Source organism: Balaenoptera borealis (genome assembly GCF_965194805.1).
Source record: "Balaenoptera borealis genome assembly, chromosome: 6".
In the NCBI taxonomy this organism is placed as follows: domain Eukaryota; kingdom Metazoa; phylum Chordata; class Mammalia; order Artiodactyla; family Balaenopteridae; genus Balaenoptera; species Balaenoptera borealis.
This window is the reverse complement of record NC_138863.1, coordinates 73602252-73625689: the sequence shown is the minus strand read 5'-3', so window position 1 is coordinate 73625689 and position 23438 is coordinate 73602252. Positions and strand designations below refer to the sequence as shown.

Below are 23438 nucleotides of genomic sequence, written 5' to 3'. Positions count from 1 at the left end.
CAGCACCTGTGCCTGGGCCAGCCGCCAGTCGCAGGTGCAACCTGAGATTTTCCTCAAAGGGCAGATCTTCCGGAGACCCTCCAGGTCCTGCTGTCTCTCGGCAGAGTGCTGGCTGCTGCGGCCGTTCAATGGTCACTTGCCCCAGAGCTGGGGGAGTTCAGTGCCATGGAGATTCCTCTCTGTGTAAGACTCTTGAGCTGGGCACAGCCTTGCCCCAGGTCCTTTGATAGGAATGGTTCAGATGGCCAGATTTATCCTACCTGGGGTGCAGGCCCATGAGTTAGAGTCAGACACAGAGCACTTGGGCTGACAGCAAGCCTCTTAGTGATGCCACAGCCACTGTGGGACATCAAGTCGCTAAACATTCTCCATTCTCTTTCAGGCCAGGGTCGACTAGATGGAGCGCTGTGCTCCTTTTCCAGAGAAAAGGGGTTAGATTACTTGAAAAGAGCATATAATGCCGGCATCAGGAATATCGAAATGGAATCTACGGTGTTTGCGGCCATGTGTAGACTTTGTGGTCTAAAAGGTAAGACTTTCATGAATGCCTGAGGGTCAAATTCTCCTCTTTCATGAAGTTATTTTCACTCTTCAGGAGAAGAAAAAGGAATCCAGCTATATATTACTTTGGGTTGAATGCACGGTTATCTCATAATATCTTGTGAGTGGGCAGGACATTATTTCTGTTATGCAAATGAGGAAACCAAGCCTCAAGGGTCAAAAGTAAGTTGCCCAAGGTCACCAGCGAGTGGGTTACATAGCCAAGACTTGATAGATTGTTCTGCTTTCTTCGTCCTGGAAGCGGATGCTGTTTTCTACTACAATTGAATTTACTGAGACATGACACAAATAAAATATTCCTAAAATAGTCCATCAAAGGACAAAACATCAGTGGAGTAGTGTGTTTTTAAAGTTAATTTACATGCATTTTTGCTTTTCCCAACTTTTTTATTTTGAAAAAAATTCAATAATACAGAAAAATTGAAAGAATAGTGTGTATGTGTATGTATATATGTGTGTATATATATATATATATATATATATATATATATATATATATATACACACACATATAGACAAACACACCTATTTGCTTTTTTCTCCTGAATCATTGTATATAAATTATAAATATTATGCGACTTAACTCTTGTAACTTAGCATCATTTCCTAAGAATAAGGATGTCCTCCTAATGACCACAATACAATTATCAAACCAAAAAAAAAAAAAAATTTTAAGTCAAAATCATTTCATAACATAATTTAACATCCATTCCATATTTAAATTTTCTGATTTTCCTAAAAATATCTTTAAAGATTATTTTAATCTAATATTGAATTAACTTCTTACACTGTATTGCTTAGTCATTGTATCTCTATACTTTTACATCTAGAATAGTTTCCCTACTTTTATTTTTTCCCCAGTACAGTGGAATTTTTGAAAAGTTCAGGCAGTTATCTTGTAGAACATCCATGTTCTAGATTTGTCTGTACTCGTCATCGTGGGATTTCACTTTATTTCCTGTAAAGCAGAAGTAAAGTCTAGTGGCTTGATTAGATTCAGCTATGTGGCAAGAACACTTCATAGTAATGTAAACTTTCCATTGCACCACATCAGGGAAAGGTAATGTGAAGATATTCCACTGTTAGTAATTTCGAGTTGGATCACTTGGCTCAAGGGGTAACTGCCCATCTCCCTCCACTGAAAAATTAATGTTTTCTCTCTGTAAGTAGCAAGTAACTTCTGGGATGATAATCTGGCACTGTGTGAATGAATATCCTGTAACCCAATCGTCTTTTTCCAGTGATTTTAGCATGGAATACAAATGATGATTTTCTAATTCCATCATTCCTCCTACGTTTGTTAGCATTCTTTTAAGAAGAGCCTTTCTTTCTCATGCTCTTCTCTCTCTTTTTTCTTTTTGGTGGCAGGGAGTCGTTATTGTTTGGTGGATTTTGTTCAAAGCAGTGTGTTACAAGTAGTTTCTGTCATTATTCTTTTTGATACTCAAATTATCCCAAATGTGGCCAGGAAGAGCCCCTTCTAGTACACTCTTTTGTCCTTTTGACATAATTCTCTTAACTCTTGAGAATTTTCTTGCTTTCAGGCACAACGGGATTCTTAGGTACCACTTACACGTTCCTTGCCTCAGGTCTGGGATCAGCCATTTCTCCAAGAATCTCTGCTTCCTTTGGGTGGAGAGTGGCATTAAGAAACCAAATATGGGTGTGGCGTGCATTTTTATTTTTGGTGAAATTATTCCAATAGAACCATTAATCTCTGACCAACACCAAGAAAACCTATTGAAGTAAAACATAATTTTCACAAGGACTAATCAATATAACTATTCTTTGTGATTTTAAATTATTTTCATAGTCATTCTCTAGATTAAAAAAATTCAAGTTTTACTGATGGAAGAGGTAAACCTGCAAAGTTAATTAAATATTCTTTATTAAATTGGCTATGAAAGCCTCAGACCTAAAGCAAAATAGCACCATCTAAAATATTATTTTTGAGTGGGAAGCAGTCCCCAAATATGAACAATGATGTCTAAGAAAATGTTGGAGCAACTTTTTTTAGAATTCATAGTTTTGTTTTTCATACAGCAATTATCTTTTTTTTTTTTTTTTTCAGAAAAGAGCCCATAAAATATGTCATCTATCAAACGTGTTTTATAGTGTACCTACTGAGTGCATAGCAAAATACAAGAAGCTTGTTTTTTAAATCAGATCTTTGGCTGATAAGATTTGTCTCAATCATTATCTTCCTAAAGAAAGAAGGACTTCTGTGCATCAGCCAGTGGCCTGAGCACCCAAGCAGTAGGGACACAGCAGAGGATGACGCAGACAGAATCTCTGCCCTTGCGAAGTCTAGGGGGTAGACAAACAACAACAGAGAGCAATCTATAATAATATGGTAATATGTTAGATGCCGAGGAGCATGATGGTGAGAAATAAGGCAGGGAAAGGGCACAGGGACAACCAAGGTAAGGAGGAAAGCCATATATTAAAATAGGGAAGGGTGCACAGAGAAGGTGCCATTTAGGAAAATGCCACGTGGGTGTCTGGGCAAAAGCAGTCCAGGAAATGCAAATCTAAGGCTACCAGGCAGGAGCATTCAGAGTGTGCCGGAGAAACAGGGAGACCAGTGTGCCTGGAGGGGAGTGACAGCAGTGGAGAGGGTAGGAGATGGAGGGAGTATGGACTGTGTGGTCCCTATGAGAACTGTGACTTTTACTCTGAGAGATATGAGAAGTCATTGCTTTGAATAGAGAGGTGACGGGATCTGGCTTGCATTTGAACAGGAGCACACTGGCTGCTGATCTGGGAAGAGCCTACTGGGGTTGAGGGCAGAAGCAGGGAGAGAAGTAAGAGGGCTGATACAGTAGTCTAGGGAGAGATGATAGACCAGTACAACAACAGTGGAGGAGGTGAGAAGTAGTCATATGCTAGATACGTCTTGAAGGCAAATCCAACAAGATTTGTTGACAATTTGATGTGAATTTGGAGAGAAACGCGAGTGAAAAACGACTTCCAGGTTTTTGGCCTGAACAGCTGGAAGGATGGAGTTATCACAATTGGGATAGAAAAAATTGGGTGAGGATTTGGCGGTACCGTAGTAGACATCAAATGAGGCTAAGTGAGCAGGTGGATTTATGAATCTGGAGTTTAGGTGAGAAATTTGGACTGGGGAAGTAAAATTGGAAGTTGACAGCATATAGATGGCATTTAAAGCCATGTAACAAATGAGATGACAAAGTGCCTGAGTGTAGAAATGGATGAAAAAGTCAGGGGAGGTGAGGGAGATCCAGCAGAAACTAAGGAAGCGTCGTCAGTGCAATTGGCAGTATACCTGGAGAGTCTAGTGTCCCAGCCCCAAAGAAGAAATCCTCAAAGAAGTAAAGAATTACAGCCTGATAATGCCTTATTGGATCACAAGTGGAACTTTAATTCTAATACTTGTCCTTATTGTCAATCAATTTTAATATACAAAACTACAAACAAAATGTATGCGGTAACATTTCTAAAAGCACATTTTAGAAAGGAGTTATAGGTCACAAGAAGAGATTAATTGTAGAACCACTACTCTCATCTCAGAATGAACGTACACACAAATCCCTGTAACATATGAGTAAAGGATGCAAGGGCATCCTTGTCCTCTTTAGAAGGCCATCGTTAATACCTCCTTTCAGGGAAACAATAGCATCTGCTTTTCTCTCCACAAGTTAGTGGGAGTGGGAGCCCCAGCGGCGGGCAGCTTGCCCTTTCCTGAGCAGCAGCCTAACCAGCACATGACCTGCAGGAACACCTGGATTCAAATATTTCTGCTCCAGGAAATGTTTCCTTACAATTCTTTCTTATGGAAACAGCAAGCGGTCACTTGAGTCATGGCTCCACCTGACATGCAGATGGAGGAAAATTTGGTAACCAGTTTAGTCAAACATAAAATGCTACGTCACGAACTGCTGCCCTGATGTAAGTTTAGTGATGACCATCAGTTCTTTCTTAAGAGGCAGCCAGAGAGAGTTCTAGGCTTGTGAACCCCGGACCCGAGTCTTTCTCTCTTTGAGGGTGTTGCCAAAACCTCAGCGATGTTATTCTGTTATGAGGGATTTTTTTGTCCTTGCCACGAACCCTTGTGACCTTGCCTTCTCCGCCAGCTGCAGGTACCTTCCTGGACTCTGTCCGCTCTAGCTTGCTGTAGTTCCTGCCCCATGCTGCGTTTTCCTTTTTCTGCTGCTATTGGAGCTGTTGGTAGCTGATTTCAACCTGCCAATAGCTCTCTTCCAGGACACTGCTGCAGCCTTTCCATTGAGCAGACCCCTTCTAGGCTGCCAACATTCACACTAAAGGTTGTATCTGTAACTCTGTAATTCTGTAGTTCTTGGGAGTATTTCTGTCCAAATTTCTTCATGGTGACAGGGACTCTTTATCTACCTCAGACACAACCGTTTCCAAAGGTGCACTCCTGGTACAGGAAGATCAACACCTGGAAGATCAACCACCAAGGACACAGACCAAAACCCCATGCATATGATGCTACCATGTTCCTATCTTTCATCCCCACTTCATTATATCCTTCCGCAAAAGCAGTGAAGCTTGGAAAAGCTCTGTATGAGGTAGAAAAGCTTGCTTTGGGGAAGGGCTGAGAGAAACTTCACAAGCAGCTGTTTTAACATACTTTTTAGGGAGGTTATATACCAATGGTAAGCGACACTGGAAAATGTGTTTCATCTGGCACCGAAAGCTCAGGGCTCCCAGGCCTAGTACCCCTCCCCCTCAATCCCTCTCCCACTGTCAGCAATGGCCCTTTCCACCCAGTCTCTCCAGACAGCCTTCTCTAATGGTCTTTTTATGTCCCTTTAATACTACCAGATGACTAGATAACCAATCTGACTTCATACTAAGGCAATGATGGCTAATAAATAACAACTTTTTATTTAAACAAGAGTCTTCTAGAGGCTCATTGTCCTAACTCAGAGGAGTCAGTCATTGACTTTGGACCAGTGCAAAAACAGATCTTTCTGCATTCACCTGGGACCACATGGATTACCACTTCTTATCTTTATGATTAATATAAGATCTCACCATAAGTCTCACTTCATCAGAGAAGTTTTGCATGACTACCTAAACTAAACTCACTCACATTCATTCTACTTACTCACTCATTCACTCATTCCACTTCATTTCTCTGCGTCACATTTACCACTATACCAGACAACATTTCTGTTTTCTTTATATATTAACTTACATATTAGTTTACATGTATTAATGCATGGAGGTATGTATTTAGCATCTTTCTCCATTACAGTATAAGTAGCATGAGAACAGGGACCTTGTTTGTCATTTTTTTTTGCTATATCTCTAGCACTTAGAATAATATCTGCCGTATGGGCATTCAATAAATATTTACTAAATGAATGAACAAATGAGTGAACAGAATGACCACTCAACCCCTACTGACCGTGGAAGATGGCTATAACAAATTCAACTGGTTCCTTCATTACCCAGCTACATTTATGGCTTGGAATTTTCTAAAGGACTTCGGAGTGCCACATAATTGTCCAACTAGGAAGAGGCAAAGCCTTAAAGTTAAGCCTCCCTTTGCTGTAAGTTTCATACAATACTTCTGCTATAGCTGTAGCCCTTGGATCTCCTGGTATTTGATAGGTGGACAAACTGCTTGAAATGGGGCCACGGACACCCCTAAGTCACTACTGTTATCCTGATCTCATTATCCTGAAAAATAATAGTGGGAATCCGTTGTTACTTTAACAAAGATTTGGGTGAGGGAAACAGTGGCCATCACAAAATTATTCTACCTTGAAAGGCTGAACCTTCAGAACAAGGTAAACCCACTGTACAATGCTGTATGAATGCATTCATCTATGGTTTTATAATATGCATACATCTGTCCCTCTCTTAAAGCAAAATCTACTTTAATTAAACCCCTAACATTCTGATTAAAGATGTTAATCCTTTTGCACTGTGAACTTGTGATAAGTACGTTCAATTTTTATCCATCTTTAAAAGACAGTGCCCGCTGCCTTTTGACACATGCTTGCTTGCATGGCAATATATGAAACATAATATTTATCCAAGATTAGTTTCACTTAAAGCTTTGTCTTTAGTTGTTGGCAGCACTCACAGTGGGTTTTCTTTAGGGTAACGGAAGAATTCAGTGTTATTTCTTTTGACAGATACTGGGAACTTTGGGAATGTATTCAGTCTTTATAATATTACAGCTCAGTGAAAGGGAGCAGAATCTGGCTTTAATTCCATTTTATATTCTTCTGTTGGTCCTAGAAATGAAGGCTATTGGGCTCTGGGAACTGCAGGATGATCACTGATAAAGTCAAAAAGATATTACAACAAGGATTAAAGATTATAGTCAGTCTGGAGCTGGACCGTTTCTTAACTCAAAAATCAGGAAAATTGGGGTTTTGAAATATTATTACACAAAGGCAAAAGGCAACCCATTGCAGCTCTTCACCCTCACAGTACCTCCTGAGAGATACTGTGGCTCAGAGAGGTTACATAACTTTCCCAGGTTCTCGCAGTAAATAAGAAGTAGCTGGACTGGAACTGGAACCGAGCTCTGTCTGACTTGAGGTCCCTTTGCACCATGCCCTGCTGAGTCTTCCCAGCAGCCTCCCGTGGATGCACAAGGTTCAGATCTCTATTCAGAGGAACCAACCAACCAACCAACCAAACAAACAAACAAACCTGCAGGTTTTTCTATTTTAAAAGTTAGCTGTGCTACTTTAGAAAGAAAGCAAACCCCCTAAGGACTAACCACATACCAAGATGGTTAGTGTTGGAATCAAATAAAGCATTACATTGATACTTATTCAGTAGTATGCACAGTTATTATTTTACCAAGAAAATAAGTCAGTGTGTCTGGGAAATCAGGCATAAATGGTAAGTAATTTATTTATTATGCTTATAAAGACAGGATTTTAAAAAATTGTTTCTTCTTGCTTTGCTGGCTTTTACGTATTTTAAATCAAGGTCAGTGTCTAGAGTTTTGTTTGATTCATTTTAATTCTACTCTCCTGTCCTCTATCCTACTTCTGCCTTCCTGTACCAACACACTCACACATTAGAGAATGATCTGGGGCCACAGATTCAACTTTTTGTGTGTTGGCACTACCTGTGACCCGCCTCTTCCCACCTGTGACCCCAGTGGGGCTCCCTGGATTCTCCCTGTTGGAGCCTCCGCCCCTAGCACAGCAGGCACATCCTCTGCCCATCCTGACACATCTCTGGTTGGAGGTCCAGTATCCAGCAGAAGCGCAAGTCCCCAAGTTTGCAGCTGGACCTCCTGGAGATGACAGCATGGTCCTCATACCAAGATAATGTGAGGCACAGAAGCTGAGCAAGACCTTTGAGGTCCAACCTGCTCTTTTCTCAGAGAATGAAATAAGACCCAGAGAGTAAAAAGTGACCTAAGGAAACACAGCTAGATCAAAACGAAGATGGACTAGCCCTATTATCTCCTGCCTCCTCACCCCCATTCCCGGCACTATTCCATAGGTATAAAAGAGTATCATATTTATCTAATGACAGATTACTTATACTTTCTCCTTTTTCTAAAAGGCATTAGCAGCAGCTTTCAATAAAAGATGAATGTATAAATAATTTAAGCAAAGGTAAAGAGAATAAGAGGCATGTATTTAAGGGAGTGGATGGGGAGTTCTCAATATCAAAGAGCTACCTGGTAGGGCAATACTAAATCTAAATACTTAGATTTAGTTCTGAGTTTCCTGGAGGCCAAGTTGAAAATGGAAACACTTTGAGTTACACAGCTCTCATTATCTTATAAAGAAAGCATTTAACGTTTGTCATAAAAACGTTATCCAAATGTTAAACTTAAGTGAAATTATCAGCTATATTACATCGACAGTGTCTTTAGTAACACTTTTATAAAAGATATGGGACAATTTTTGATAGAGTTAATGCTAAATCTTGGTTCTTTGGGAACCTAAAGTACTAGGGTGCAGGTATGAACATTTGCTTTAATTTGATTTAATTCAGGATAGAGTTTAAAGTCCTTAAAGCAATAGCTGTCAAATATCAATGTGCAAATAATTTAACTGAGTTTTTAAAAAAAAATACAGATTAACTGCCCTTTCTTATTCCTCACTCCTTTTTCTGTATGTCTGTGATAAAGCCTAAAAATCTGCATTATTAACAAGCTCTGGTTCTGATGCAAGTGGCCAGTGGAGCACATTTTCAGAAATGCCAGTCTAGATGAACAACTTGTTCCTATGCTCCTTAGCTTTGATCAGATCCTTTGAATATAAATTTTCTCCACTTGGTTTTTGATTAGCAGTCAACAGCCTGAGATAGACGTCTCAGAGGAGACAGAGGAAGTGCAAACGTTCTGGGTTGTTGAGGTTTCTGTGTTTTATATACCAGGCACCTGGGGAATAAAGATGGGTCTGCCTAAAAAGCTCAAACCTTGAGAAGTGAAGGGCTCCCTGTAAAGGGCCAGGAAGAGGTGGGAGAAGAGCAGTCCTAAGGGCCAGGCTGGAAACTCCAAAGCCAACCTTTGCTGCTTTGCCATTTTCTGAGACCCAGCCCTGTTTGGTTCTGCTGTGCACAGGGAGTTTCTGCCCCACATTGCTGCCTTTGCCTACAATTCATGGGAAAACCTTCCTAGAACTCCATTCTGAATCACAGAGGTGGGGCTAAAGCAGGGATCCATGGGGGACCATAGATTTCTAATAATTCAGGGTGGGCTTCAGGAGCCCTGAAACCCTTGAAATTATATACAATATTTTGTGTGTATGTGCATATGTGTATTTTCGTGAAAAGAGGTTGCAGTTAACAACTTTCATCAGATTTGCAAAGGGACTAAAAACAATCAAAGAGTTAGAATCACTGGGAGTTCCTGGTGTGGCCGAGGGTACATTGAGCTTCACGTTAACACTGGTGTGTTCCCATCCCATTGCAGCCTGAGGTCAGTTAGCTGACAACCTCCTTGGTGACAGCTAGGTCACTGAATGCCTCTCTGCAGGAGCCATCCTCTCTGCCCAACCTGAGGGTTATGGTAGCAAAGCTGTCAGGCTTAACTTTGACAAATTGTTTTGGGTAAATTAGTCCCTTTTAATTGCTTGTGGAAATAGTAATTTTAGACGACAAGATTATTACAGGCTGCTTGTTAATGGGTCCCCCAGCATCAAGAAAACACCACTGAGATCGCGATGACCTGTTCTTGTCCCTCTTTGGCCTTACCCTTGAAATAGCCGGAGAAGACGTTAAGTAAAGTCAGCTCTCCCTCCTTGACAAGTACAGAGCACGTGTTTCCTTTTATCCTTCTGCCAAGTGAAGGATTAGAGAAGGACTTTCATCTTTTCCCTGCTACCACCAGCTCATGTCAGCTGTCACAGACTTGCTGATCATTAACTTGAAAAGCCGAGGAAGTTTCTAGCTCTTCCATTTTCTTGTTTACCTGTTGGGCCAACTTGCTTTACAACTGAATGAGTTTTGAATAAACAGGATCCTAGGTGATGAAATACTTGACTCAGCTCAAGTTGGATATTTTCAATTGCTTTTCAGTTCACTGAACAGGAGGGTCAGTTTGACTGATCGGTCAGGGCAGGTCTGCCTTATGGTTCGCCATGTGCAGAGGAGGAGGGATGGGAGGTAGAGGAGTCTTCTCAGCAGTTTATGAAGCTGGGAATTGATTGGCTATTTACTAGCTGTGTCTTACTGGGCCATCTGACCTCCTTAAGCCCTCATTTCATCATTTGTCCAAAGGGGATAAAAATAATAGCTAGCTCACGGCACAGCTATGAGGTCTAAATGGTATCATAAATACCCAGCATGTAGCAAGAGCTAAACCAAACAAAAAAGATAGCACCTATTATAATTACAGTCTATTTCTCCTTCTCAAATCCGGAAGTCTGAGATAGTGCAGAAGTCAAAGAAATAAATATCACACTCACACCCAACTTTATCTTCATGACCTCAAAGCTTGTGACTGTAGCTACATCTAATCCCAGATCCACTGAAATCCTTTTTAAAATGATGCAGATGAAGATAGAGATTGTGACACTGCTATCAATTCAAAGTGGTTGTCACTGATTTTAATGTGTATAACCACATTCCTTGAAATCAAAGATTTCATGTGAAACTGATAATAAAGAATTTGTAGGGGACCCAATGTCTCTCTCTTGTTCTTGCTGGAACAAACCAAAGACGTCGCTTTTATGGTGTGTTTTCAAAAATGAGAATTTCATTTTTTTTAAAAGAAAGATGTTTGCTCTTTCCCCCTAGTTTTGTAACTATCACAAGATTTTGTCCTCATTCTTTAGAAACTAAATGCTAATAAATGTGCTCCTTCATGGAGCTGATTCTTAAGCATATCATTTATGCATATGATTTCATTTTTTTCCTCAGATTTCAAAAGAGTCAGTACTTGCCTTTATTGCTATTTCTCGAGGTTAGTGGTCATATCTCTTCTCTATTTACTTCCCTCTCCAGTAGGCAAACTCAAACACTGCACCAAGGAGTAAAATGTCATCTCAGGAAACAAATGGTTAGCTCTCTAGTTATATCCTGAAGTAAGAAAAGCCTGTTTGACGTAGAGAATGGACTTGAGGACACGGGGAGTAGGAAGGGTAAGCTGGGACGAAGTGAGAGAGTGGCACTGACATATATACACTACCAAATGTAATATAGATAGCTATTGGGAAGCAGCCACATAGCACAGGGAGATCAGCTCGGTGCTTTGTGACCACCTAGAGGGGTGGGATAGGGAGGGTAGGAGGGAGACGCAGAGGGAGGAGATATGGGGATATATGTATATGTATAGCTGATTCACTTTGTTATAAAGCAGAAACTAACACACCATTGTAAAGCAGTTATACTCCAATAAAGATGTTTTAAAAAAAAAAAGAAAAGAAAAGCCTGCTCTAAGAATTGGAAATGGGATAGAAAGCTGGAGGTTTGTGTATCTTGGATGGCAAAGATCCCTCCTTGTTCTTATCTTGAACACAAACCTTTTCTAAGCCTTAATGTAGCCAATTATAGGGGAAAGGAGAAGGGAGAGTGCTGAAAATTATTTCAATTAACTTATTTAGGTGGAGTGTTTGGTGGGAGTCCACAGAAATATGAATTATAATTCATATGGAAGTCTGGAAGGTTCAGTGGATTGCATTTACGTAACAGGGAAAACAACACAAAGTACATGTGCTAGGGACACGGGGGTGTCTGGTTAATGTTTCTACGCAAAAGATAAACCCATTTGTTTGGTAATGGTCTTATTTGCTCTTCTAGCTGCTGTGGTCTGTGTGACACTTCTCAACAGACTTGAATGTGACCAGATCAACTCTCCCCATGATGTTCTGGTGGAGTACCAAAAACGGCCTCAGCTCCTAATCTCCAGATTCATCAAACGGCGGCTTGGACTTCGTGACCTGACATCATAGCTGGGAAGGCCAATCCTTCCCTGAAAGTTTGTAGTTCCAGTCATAATGTTGAAGTCATATATTATTTGTGGCATTTTTATATAGTTCTCATCCACATGCTAAAATCATAATTGAATGATTTTATACAATCCTTTCTCTTAGAAAAAGAATTTATTGTAGAAGAGTTTAATAACTTACATTAAATTAAATTCAAATTTCATTTTAGAATGAGTTAGCTAAGTCAGTCTAATAATTAAAACTGTAAAACTCCTGTACTGTGACATTTGGAGTTTCATATGCAGCATTAATTAGGTTCACATCAAAATAGATCAACCACTTGTGATAGAAAGCCCAGAGATAAACCCATGCACCTATGGTCAACTAATCTATGACAAAGGAGGCAAGGATATACAATGGAGAAAAGACAGTCTCTTCAATAAGTGGTGCTGGGAAAACTGGACAGCTACATGTAAAAGAATGAAATTAGAATACTCCCTAACACCATACACAAAAATAAACTCAAAATGGATTAGAGACCTAAAGGTAAGACCGGACACTATAAAACTCTTAGAGGAAAACATAGGAAGAACACTCTTTGACATAAATCACAGCAAGATCTTTTTTGATCCACCTCCTAGAGTAATGGAAATAAAAACAAAAATAAGCAAATGGGACCTAATGAAACTGCAAAGCTTTTGCACAGCAAAGGAAACCATAAACAAGACGAAAAGACAACCCTCAGAATGGGAGAAAATATTTGCAAAGGAATCAACGGACAAAGGATTAATCTCCAAAATATATAAATAGCTCATTCAGCTCAATATTAAAGAAACAAACAACCCAATCCAAAAATGGGCAGAAGACCTAAACAGACATTTCTCCAAAGAAGACATACAGACGGCCACGAAGCACATGAAAAGATGCTCAACATCACTAATTATTAGAGAAATGCAAATCAAAACTCAATGAGGTATCACCTCACACCAGTTAGAATGGGCATCATCAGAAAATCTACAAACAACAAATGCTGGAGAGGGTGTGGAGAAAAGGGAACCCTCTTGCACTGTCGGTGGGAATGTAAATTGATACAGCCACTATGGAGAACAATTTGGAGGTTCCTTAAAAAACTAAAAATAGAATTACCATATGACCCAGCAATCCCACTACTGGGCACATACCCAGAGAAAACCATAATTCAAAAAGACACATGCACCCCAATGTTCATTGCAGCACTATTTACAATAGCCAGGTCATGGAAGCATCCTAAATGCCCATCGACAGACGAATGGATAAAGAAGTTGTGGTACATATATATACAACGGAATATTACTCAGCCATAAAAAGGAAAGAAATTGAGTCATTTGTAGAGACGTGGATGGATCTAGAGACTGTCATACAGAGTGAAGTAAGTCAGAAAGAGAAAAACAAATATCGTATATTAACGCATGTATGTGGAACCTAGAAAAATGGTACAAATGAACCGGGTTGCAGGACAGAAGTTGAGACACAGATGTAGAGAACAAACGTATGGACACCAAGGGGGGAAAACTGCAGTGGGGTGGGGATCGTTGTGTGCTGAATTGGGCGATTGGGATAGACATGTATACAGTGATGTGTATAAAACTGATGACTGATTAATATAAAATAAATAAATAAATAAAAGTTAAAAAAAAAAAAATAGATCCCACAAGCTGGGCTTCCCTGGTGGTGCAGTGGTTAAGAATCCGCCTGCCAATGCAGGGGACAATAAAAAAAATAAAAAAAAAAAAAGAATTTATTGTAGAAGAGTTTAATAACTTACATTAAATTAAATTCAAATTTCATTTTAGAATGAGTTAGCTAAGTCAGTCTAATAATTAAAACTGTAAAACTCCTGTACTGTGACATTTGGAGTTTCATATGCAGCATTAATTAGGTTCACATCAAAATAGACCAACCACTTGTGGATACAGTTACCCGTCACTCTGTTTCTGAAACTAATCCAGAAATTCATGTTAGAACATTGTCAGGCACTTCTAGATGTTGGACAAGTGACAGAAATTGATCATGCATATTCAAAATATTTACAGAAAAAAAGTGTCAGTGTAATGTAGGTCTATATGAAAAAGCTACACTTAGGGAAATGTGACCATACTTCTTTTTTTTCCCCTGCAGGATTTCAGTGCACCATGTAATAGGGTTAGAGGCTTAGTTTTGCCCATGTTTGTGATTTTATCACAAAAAGTAACAACTCTAGATCACACATTGATTTTCAAATGAAAACCCTTGGGAATGCAAAGAAAGATCTTCATTTTTCTTCAGAAATCACAAATGATTAAATCACCTTCTAGCAATTTTTTTTCTTTTAAGGAAATGCATTTTGAAGAGGCTGTATTTTTAAAATTTCATTTCAATATTAACCTCACAGGCTGAGGATTTAACAACAAGTGAATTTAGACCTGAGTTCAAGATGTTAAAGTCATCCTTTTGTGTGACTTTGAAGCAGGTCTTGCCTGCACCCAACCTGTACCCCTATTCAGTTTGACCCTCTGGCAGGCATGGTGTCACTTAGGGGATACACCTTGCTCTGTATGAGTTGATGCCTCCTGGGGGGGGCGGGTCTTCTAAGGCTGATACACTTAAGAGTTGGGAAGCACGGATGGCGGAAGGGTGGAGGAGAGCTCACAATCTTGAATAGCATGTAACGTTGTGTACATATATTTATATTGTTGTGGCTCAAATAAAATTTAATTCCAACCATGAGAGAGATTTCTTTTGTCTCTTTGTAATCAATGACAATAAACAATCTCCCGAGAGGAGCATCAGTTCGGGAACTTTTTTGGCAATAGATATGCTTGGAGTGCAATTTTTAAAGTATCCCAGTAATTCACCATCAAATACCAGCATCAGAACTAAAAGTAAGGTAGAATAACACTGCGGTCATTAGTGCGGTTTTCACTGTGTTTCATATATATTTTTAGACCAAGTGGAAACTACTTCAGACTGTTCTCCGTAAGCCTTCAATATGAACTTTTATTTACCTGTTCCTGGAAAACCTTATTTTCCTTTTTATTGAGAGAAGAGGAGGTTATGTGATAGAGAGAGAGAAGAAAGAAATAATCGCAGTCAGTCCTCCCCTCAGCTCCTGCAGAAGGGTGTGTGTATGCGCACGCACCTGCCAGCAACCTGGGACACCTCTTTGACGAATCTGCCTTCCTCATTCCCACATCCAAACAACTGCCAAGTCCTATGAGTTGATTCTCCTAGATAGCTCTCCAACCTGTCCACCAGGGGACAGCCCTCCTGCTCCTCAAGCCAGCTTCCTCCCAGCCCCACCCACAGCCTCCCACAACGCCCTCTGCAGCCTCCTTAAATTACTCATCACCGCTTGCAATTATGTCATGATTTGTGTCTCTACAGAATTAATGTGCCTAGGCTACAAGGCTCATGAGGACAAAGACTGCATTTGTTTTATTTACTGCTGTACCCCAAGCACCCAAACAGCGCCTGTCTCATTCTAGGTGCTCAGTAAATGTTTGTTAAGTGAAGAATGAATCCGCTTCATACATTTCCTTCATAAACTCTCACTAAAATGCCTCTAGTCTTTGCGAGACTTATCCTTTCCTTATTCAGTCCGTTGTCATCTCAGCTCTCCTTGGCTGTCCCTCCCATGACATCTCACTTTACGGGGTGGAAAGTCCTCTGTACCATCAGTGTAGAGTTGTGGTGATGTCTAGAACTTCTTGCTTTCTCCTATAGCACATGGCTTTCCCCTCTGTCAAAACCAAACCCTAGATTCACCTCCTTCAGGAAGGTCTCCAAGTTTAATTCCCCTCAGTTCATCACATCTAGTTCCCTTAGAACTACGGTTGCACTAGGAAGATATCAATGTGTCCTCGTTTGTAGGCTATGCTGAGAACACTTGTCCTTTTTCATGAACTTGGATAATGGCTGCCCAGCTTGTCTTCATTTGGGAGGCTCATGTCTCCCTTCAACTGCCCTCTTTCTACCTTTTGACTGCCATGGAGTGTTGTCCGATGCAGGCATTCAGCCACTACTCACCTATGCCTGCGCTAAGTCTGGGAACCAGCTCTTCACATCACCTCTAACCCCACCTTCTCCACTCATTCAGTCTCGTCCTCCTAGAAATCTATTCAAGAAACAGATAGGCTTGCAAAAACTCTTCTGGTGATTTCTATGTATGAGTGTTGCATGTATTTTTGGTATGTTTTTTCTTTGTTCATTCATTCATTATAAATCCATATCTCTCCCTCTTCCCCAAAAGAATCAGAGACAGTTTACAAGGATAAATAAAAGCACATCAAGATAGTACAAATTAGACCTAAGTGGGAAAGAAAAAGGAAAAGGAAAGGGAAGGGGCATCATTGGCACAAAGCCTGAAGCTAATACCAAGATGCGTCGCATACAGTTCATGCACTGGCAGACAGGAGGCGCTGAATTGGCTCTGGGCTGCCTAGCAGCTGCTTCATAAAGAGAAAAATTTTACAGCATCTCTAAGACAAAATGTGAACTAATCATCAGGAGAAGAACAACTAGTTGTGATTCCAAGAGGCCAGAGTGTAGTGTAGTGTAGTGGTGAGTGTGGGGCGTGGGGTGGGGGAGGGGTGTGTGTGTCAGTGCATTTACTACAGGTGGCTCTCAACACTGCTGCACGTTAGGGTCAGCAGGGAAGCCTTCAAGAAACCACCATTTGGGGCCCCACCACAGACCAGCTAAATGAGAATCTCTGGAAGTGGGACTGGGAATCCCTATTTAAAAAATTTCCCCTGGTGATGTGCAGCCTGGGTCAAAAGGCACTGATTTAAAAGAATGAATAGTCTGGGAATCTGGCAGGCACTCCTCCAGCTGAACTTCTAGAATTCTTTCAATGGTGCCTCCACTGGACTAGTTATATAAAGGTCAAGCTCTTTTACTTGACTCTTACTCCTCAACAAGAACAGTATCTTTTTTCTCTGAGGTATAGTTGACAGCTAAAATGTATATATTTTCAAGTGTACAATATGATGACTTGATAATATATACACATTGTGAAATGATTACCACAATCAAGTTAATTAACACATCCATCACCTCACATAGTTACCTTTTATGCAATAGCCAAGCTATGGAAACAACATAAGTGTCTGTTGATTGATGAATGGATAAAGAAAATGTGTTATATATATGTGTGCGTTATATATGTGTATGTATGTGTATATATATATATATACATACACACAATGCATTGTATCTATCTATAGATAGATAGATACATACATACAATGGAATATTATTTATCCATAAAAAAGAAGGAAATCCTGCCATTTGTGACAACATGGATGAAACTGGAGGGCATTATAACAAGTAAAATAAACCAAACAAAGACAAATACTGTATGGTATTACTTATATGTGGAATCCAAAAAAAAAGTCAGATTCATAGAAACAGAGAGTAGAATGGTGGTTACCAAGGCCTGGGGGCAGGGAATGGGGAGATGTTGGTCTAAGTGGTCAAACGGTACAAATTTCTAGTTATAAGATGATAAGTTTTGAGGATCTGATATACAGTACGGTGACTATAGTTTAACTCTGTGCTGTTCACTTGAAATTTGCTAAAAGTAGATTTTTAGCATTCTCACCAAAAAGAGGAACAATATCTTAACCATTTTATATCCCCAGCAATGTGCACAGTGCCTGACACAGAGTAAAAGTGAATTAATTATACATATTAATATATTTATATATATTGTTATGGATTAAATTTTTGTGTTCCCCTCACCAAGTTCATATGTTGAAGCTCTAACCCTCAGTGTGGCTATATTTGGAGATGGGGTCTATAAGGAATTAGGTTAAATGAGGTCACAGGATGGGGCCCTGATCTGATAGAATTAGTGTCCTTATCAGAAGGGACACCAGAGAGCTCACTCTCTTTCTCTCTCTGTACACATGTACTGAGAAAAGTCCATGTGAGGATGCAGTGAGAAGGTTGTCATCTGCAAACCAGGAAGAGAGCTCTCAACCGATATGGAATCAGCTGGAATCTTGGTCTGGGGCTTGTAGCTTCCAGAACTGTGAGAAAATAAATTTCTGTTGTTTAAGCCACTCAGTCATTGGTATTTTGTTATGGTACCCACAGCTAAGACATATATCATATATATGAATTACATGCGTGTGTGTGTGTGTGTGTGTGTACATATATAAACAAAACCCAAAAAACAAACAAAACCACAATCAATCAACCAATTAAAGCAAATACATAGCTGACTACCTGTCAAGTTAACTTTGCCCAAATGTGATCCCTTGACCAACCTTTCCGAGTAACATGTGTATATTATTCAGTGTAATTTGCTACGTGAGATCATTAACAGCCAGACCAGTTCCTCTGCTCCATGTTTCACTCCCAAACACACTAGACAATTGACACACAACACAATCTTAGTAAAACACAATCTTTGGTCCAAAATACACGCAATAACTTCTCCTGGTTTATTTTTATCCAGTTATAGAATGTTATTTAGTGCTTTGCACCCTGTAAGTACTTAACAAGGATTACAAACTATCAACTTCAGAAATACAACAAAGTGAGTTTAAATTTTATATCCTTCTTTTAAAAACATAGTTCTTAACATTTGGGATTCATTTTGGAGACCGTTGATAAAAATCTATGGACTTGATCAGCAGAAAAATGCACATTCACACGTATACCCCTGAGTTTGCATATAGTTTCATGGGTTTGCACACTTTCCTTGGGCTGAGTCATGGCAGGATACCTGTGTCCCCTACCACAGGCCACAGTCCCTCTGGGTGGCCCTAGTCATACTGCTGTCCTCTAGGTTCTGGTTATTGCTCCCTTCAAGCCCCCTCACATCAGGGCTGGTAACAGCTGTTCCAGCTACACCACCCTTTGTTGTTCCCTAAATCCTGCCCACCCCTTTGTGGATAGTCCTTTCAGGAAATTCTCTCAGTTCCCCAGTTTAATTGTGCCATCTGGTTCCTGCTGGGATCCATTAATACAGCCTCCAAAATACATCTGGGGACCCAAAACCATTTGGAAAAATGTAAGAAGCTAAAGTCATTCTATATGCAGATCTTTCAATTATAATTCTTTTACTGCAAAACAGAAGTTAGTATTTTTCTTCTTAACTGCTAGAGCACTTTAAAAAAAGATATAACCCTCTATTCAAGAATGTATGCTTGTATTTAAAATTCTCCTGGAACTCTCCAGGACTTGCAGCTTGAAAAACATGGTGTTCAACTTACACTTTCTTGGCTGGCTGATGGGCATCCCATGTATGATAGAATTGAAAGCTTGAGTAAAAGACAGATAAATGGTCTCCATTGCTTGCCTCCAAGCTACATGTTCCATCACCCTGTCATGGAAGGAAATTAAAATTGTCTGACATACTGAGTTTCATAAAGCCACACCATTCCTCTCCAGGATCCTGTGTGCCTCTAGATGTCTATACCATAAGTAGATTTTTTGAGGATTTGATCTACAACCTTCATCTCAGGATTAGAGTTTAAGTAAATGCAATCCTTAGTTATTAGGGTCTCTCTTTGTCCTTTTTAAAAAATAAAGAAACTCTATAAACATTTCTTTCCTCAGTCCTCCTGGACTTTCTCTATCTCTTAAGAATTCTAAAATACTGGCCAGTGGGGGTCTACCATCCAATGTCTCCTAAGATGAAGAACTAAAAATACTGATAATTTGCAACCTGCTTCATTATTTACTCCTCAAGGGTTTTCCTCATTTCTTATTTGCTTTTTCACTCCTCCTAAATAGGTGTTGCTCAGTCTGGAATCAACTTAACATTTATTTTTCTAAAAACTGAGCATAGCAATTTTAACTTGAGAATAAAAGCCCACCATTAAATCACCTTTTCCCCTGAAACCTTAAATATGATTTGAACATTATTTTTATAAGTATAACATAGTTTAAAAAATCATCAGGCAAACAATCTAGAAACCAGTATCATCTAGTTTGTACAGGATTAGTCAAAAATTACCCTCCAAAAGGTAGTAATTTAAGATTGTGTCTATTTATTTTCTAAATTTCTTAGAAAATCTGTTATTCTCTATAGTAACTTAATCATTAACATTGTGAAGCACTGGGGACATTTCAGAATTACAGAAATCATCTGAGTAGTCTGATTTTGCTCTCTCCTCTGTTAAAAAAGGAAGTACAAATCCTTAAGAAACTGGATTCTTCTTTTCACTTCCATATCACTTTATTTCTTCATCTGAGTTTAAGGTCCTTTGCATTTGCATTTCCTCCCAACATTGTAACCAACAGAAACCAATGATGGGGCAAACAAAATGTTACCCATGTCCCACTTACTCTGGGTAAATAATCAGCAGTGGACACCAATCTACTAGCCAGATCTGCCTCCTACACTGCCTGGTCCTACCTTCTCCTTCCTTCCCCTTGGTCTCCAGAGGTCACACCTATTCTAGAACTGGTTCCATGATTGATTCAAGGTTGCAGTGCCATGGACATGCTCTAAGTTAACATGTAAATGATAGAACAAATATATTGATAAAGGACCTACTTTGCACAAGTCACAGTGCTAGGTGTTGTGGGAAAGCAAGACACAGTCACCTCCTTTAGACAATTCACAGCCTACTAAGTTTAAGGCACTAAGGCAAATGTGTGGATAACTACAATTCAAGGATAATCTGATAGACCTGAAAAGAGAGGTGGAAATAAAAGTGTTCTAAGGACTTACCAGGGGAAATGATTGTATGGAGATGGAAAAATTTGAAAGGGTTCCTTGGACAAGGTGGATATTTGAGATGAATTTTATTTAAGGGCCATAATTTTGAAAGAAACTCTAAAGCGGGTGTTGCCATCAAAGGAAAAAGCATGAAATAAGACAAAGGAGGACAATACAGGACATATGTAAGAATAGTAAAGACTCCTGTTTTGCTGGATCTGGAAAGGTGATTTGGGATTCTATTGTGTGAGGCCCTAAAAGTCAGAGTAAGGAGTTTGGACCTTATTCCCAGGCAAAGGGAAGTGGCTGAAACACATAGAGCAGGACTGACTGGCAGTCTGAAGGGGTAAGAGGAAGGAGGAGGAGTAAGGCTGAGATAATTACTGGTAACAAAAAACTGTACCTGGTGTAGGTGACCAGGACGTGGCTAGCTCCCTCTCACAGTATTCGAACGTTGGGGGAAGGGCAGAGATGGAGTAAAGATAAGCTGGGGCTGTCAAAGACATTGCTTTCTTGTTAGACTAGGCAGCTCCCCTACTGTGAAGGTCAGCGCCTTCAAATTTTCACTTAATAAGTTAAACGCTTACATATTTCAGAATAAAAATTCCCTTCTCATGTGAAGATAATGTGCTTCCAAAGTCTTTCTTTTGTTAAAAGGCTAAGGAAAGTTCAAACATGACAGAGCCAGAGCAGTAGCTGTGGGAGAGAGTGGCATTTAAAGGGCTGATGAGTGAGAGATGTCAGCAGTGATCTCAGTATCTATTTAGATAAAACTCCTTATGGCTTTGTGGCTAATAAAGAATCTTCTTTCCCCCAGAGGATATATGGAAAGGCTCGACTCACAGATGTAGAGAATAAACTGGTGGTTGGGGGGGAGGTGCAATATAAGGGTGGGGCAATGGGAGGTACAAACTGTTAAGTATAAAATAGGCTCAAGGATGTATTGTACAACACAGGAAATATAGCCAGTGTTTTTTAATAACTGTAAATGGAAAGTAACCTTTAAAAATTATATAAAAATTAAAAAAAAATTTTAGAGTAAACCAAACAAAAATAAATAAATAAAATTTAAAAATAAAAGTAAAGGCTCAATGAAATCCTGTCACATGCTACAACATGAATGAAACTTGCAGACATTATGCTAAGTAAAATAAGGCAGACACAAAAGGACAATTGTTGTATCTAGATAGTCAAATTCAAAGAGAAAGAAGTGGTTATGAGGGGCTGAGGGAAAGAGGAAGGGTTATTGTTTAATGGGTACAGAGTTTCAGTTTGGGATGGATAGTGGTGATGGTTACAAAATCATGTGAATGTATCTAATGCCACTGATTTGTACACTCAAAAGAAGGTTAAAATGGTAAATGTTATGATAACTATATTTTACTACAATAAAAAGTAAAAGCTCAATGAAGTCTGTATTGTGGTTTTTATAATACCAAATTCTAATTTACTAATTTTTGGAAAGAAAGTTCATGCGATATGGCCTGATGGAATCACGCCTGCTGGTTGGCAATCTACACGGGCTTCTGGGACTCTCTAGGATCGAAATATACTACCAGGGAAGGAAAGAAACTGGTATGAAGTGGCGGAAGATAATAAGATGAAAAATGAAATGTTGAGAAGGAAGGGGACTGGTAAGGAAGGAAGACAGTTGTGAAATAATGTTGTGAGAAGAAAGAAGTCTACTGGGGGTTCTGCAAGATGGAGAGCTAACATATCCCAAAGCACTGGAAACATCTGCAAATGCTGCATAAAACATTTCTGGAAGAGAATCAAAAGATGCTAACAGGAAGGAAGAAACTTAAAGCCAGAGTAGTGACCTGATAGCCTGGAGGCTTGGAATTAAAGTTTATGTAGACACATTTTGGGTGAGGTGTTGGGACTAAGACTCAAGAGAAAAAAATCTGCCCACCTGCAGAGGAGACCCTAGTAAATCTTGTCTGCCTCTGTCTAGGCAACCTGTGGGGGGAAACATGTAATTCCCTGAGAGATACAAAATCCATGCTTGATCCTTATTCAGTGTTGGAGTTTAAATTTACATTGCATTCCAGGAAACCCCATTTCAAAATATAAACAGAAAATTAGGTTATGAATAGAGATGTCCCTGGTACTCCTGGCATAAGTAAAAGCAAAACCACATGGTACAACAGACACAGACAGGTGGCAGGGGATTTTCACAAAATATTCAGCCTCAGTGAATATGAGGCTCATGATAAAAAGTCACAGAATAAGTATGTGACAATTTTTGTGTGAGGCACAGTAAATGGTCATAAAATACAGGAAGATTATATTCAAGAATTTGAGTTACTAGATGGGATATAGAAAGTGACTACCAAAGAGAATATCTTTAAAATTATTAAAGCTGTAACAGAAGTAATCGAAACACAGAAATGAGAAATGGAAAAAGTCAAGACTGCTTTGAATGATGTTGATGATGATAATAATAATAGCACAGCACTGACCACTTTTCTAGATGCTTTGCAAGGGAATTTCCTGACAGACCAGTGGTTAGGACTCCTGGCTTTCACTGCCAAGGACGCAGGTTCAATCCCTGGTCGGGGAACTAAAATCCCGCAGGCCGCGGGGCACGGTCAAAAATATAAACAAATTTTAAAAATAAATAAATAAAATAAATTCCAATTTTAATTTTAAAATGTTTTGCAAATACTAATTCATTTAATCCTCAAACAACACTGTTATATTGTGTTATGAGGTATTATTATTTTACCAGTTTATAGATGAGAAAACTGGAGCACAGAGAGATTAAGTAACTTGCTCCAGGTCACAAGTCTAATAAGAAACAGAGCTGAAGTTTGCACAAAAACATTCTC

General features: G+C 39.5%; 1 protein-coding gene across 3 annotated transcripts in view; it reads left to right on the top strand.

Moving 5' to 3' along the window:
- Positions 1–23438, top strand: part of UPP2 (uridine phosphorylase 2) — a 454968-nt gene that overhangs the window by 32689 nt on the left and 398841 nt on the right. Inside the window, exons 6-8 of one of the 3 annotated variants that reach the window (XM_082395372.1) lie at positions 383–529; positions 10906–10948; positions 11785–11923. In XM_082395372.1, the coding sequence (XP_082251498.1) occupies positions 383–529; positions 10906–10948; positions 11785–11821 (227 nt within the window). In that variant the 3' untranslated portion in view covers positions 11822–11923. Of the gene's footprint in view, positions 1–382; positions 530–10905; positions 10949–11784; positions 14743–23438 lie in introns of those variants that run through there. The other 2 variants (XR_014245560.1, XM_082395371.1) reach the window with 2 other exon arrangements.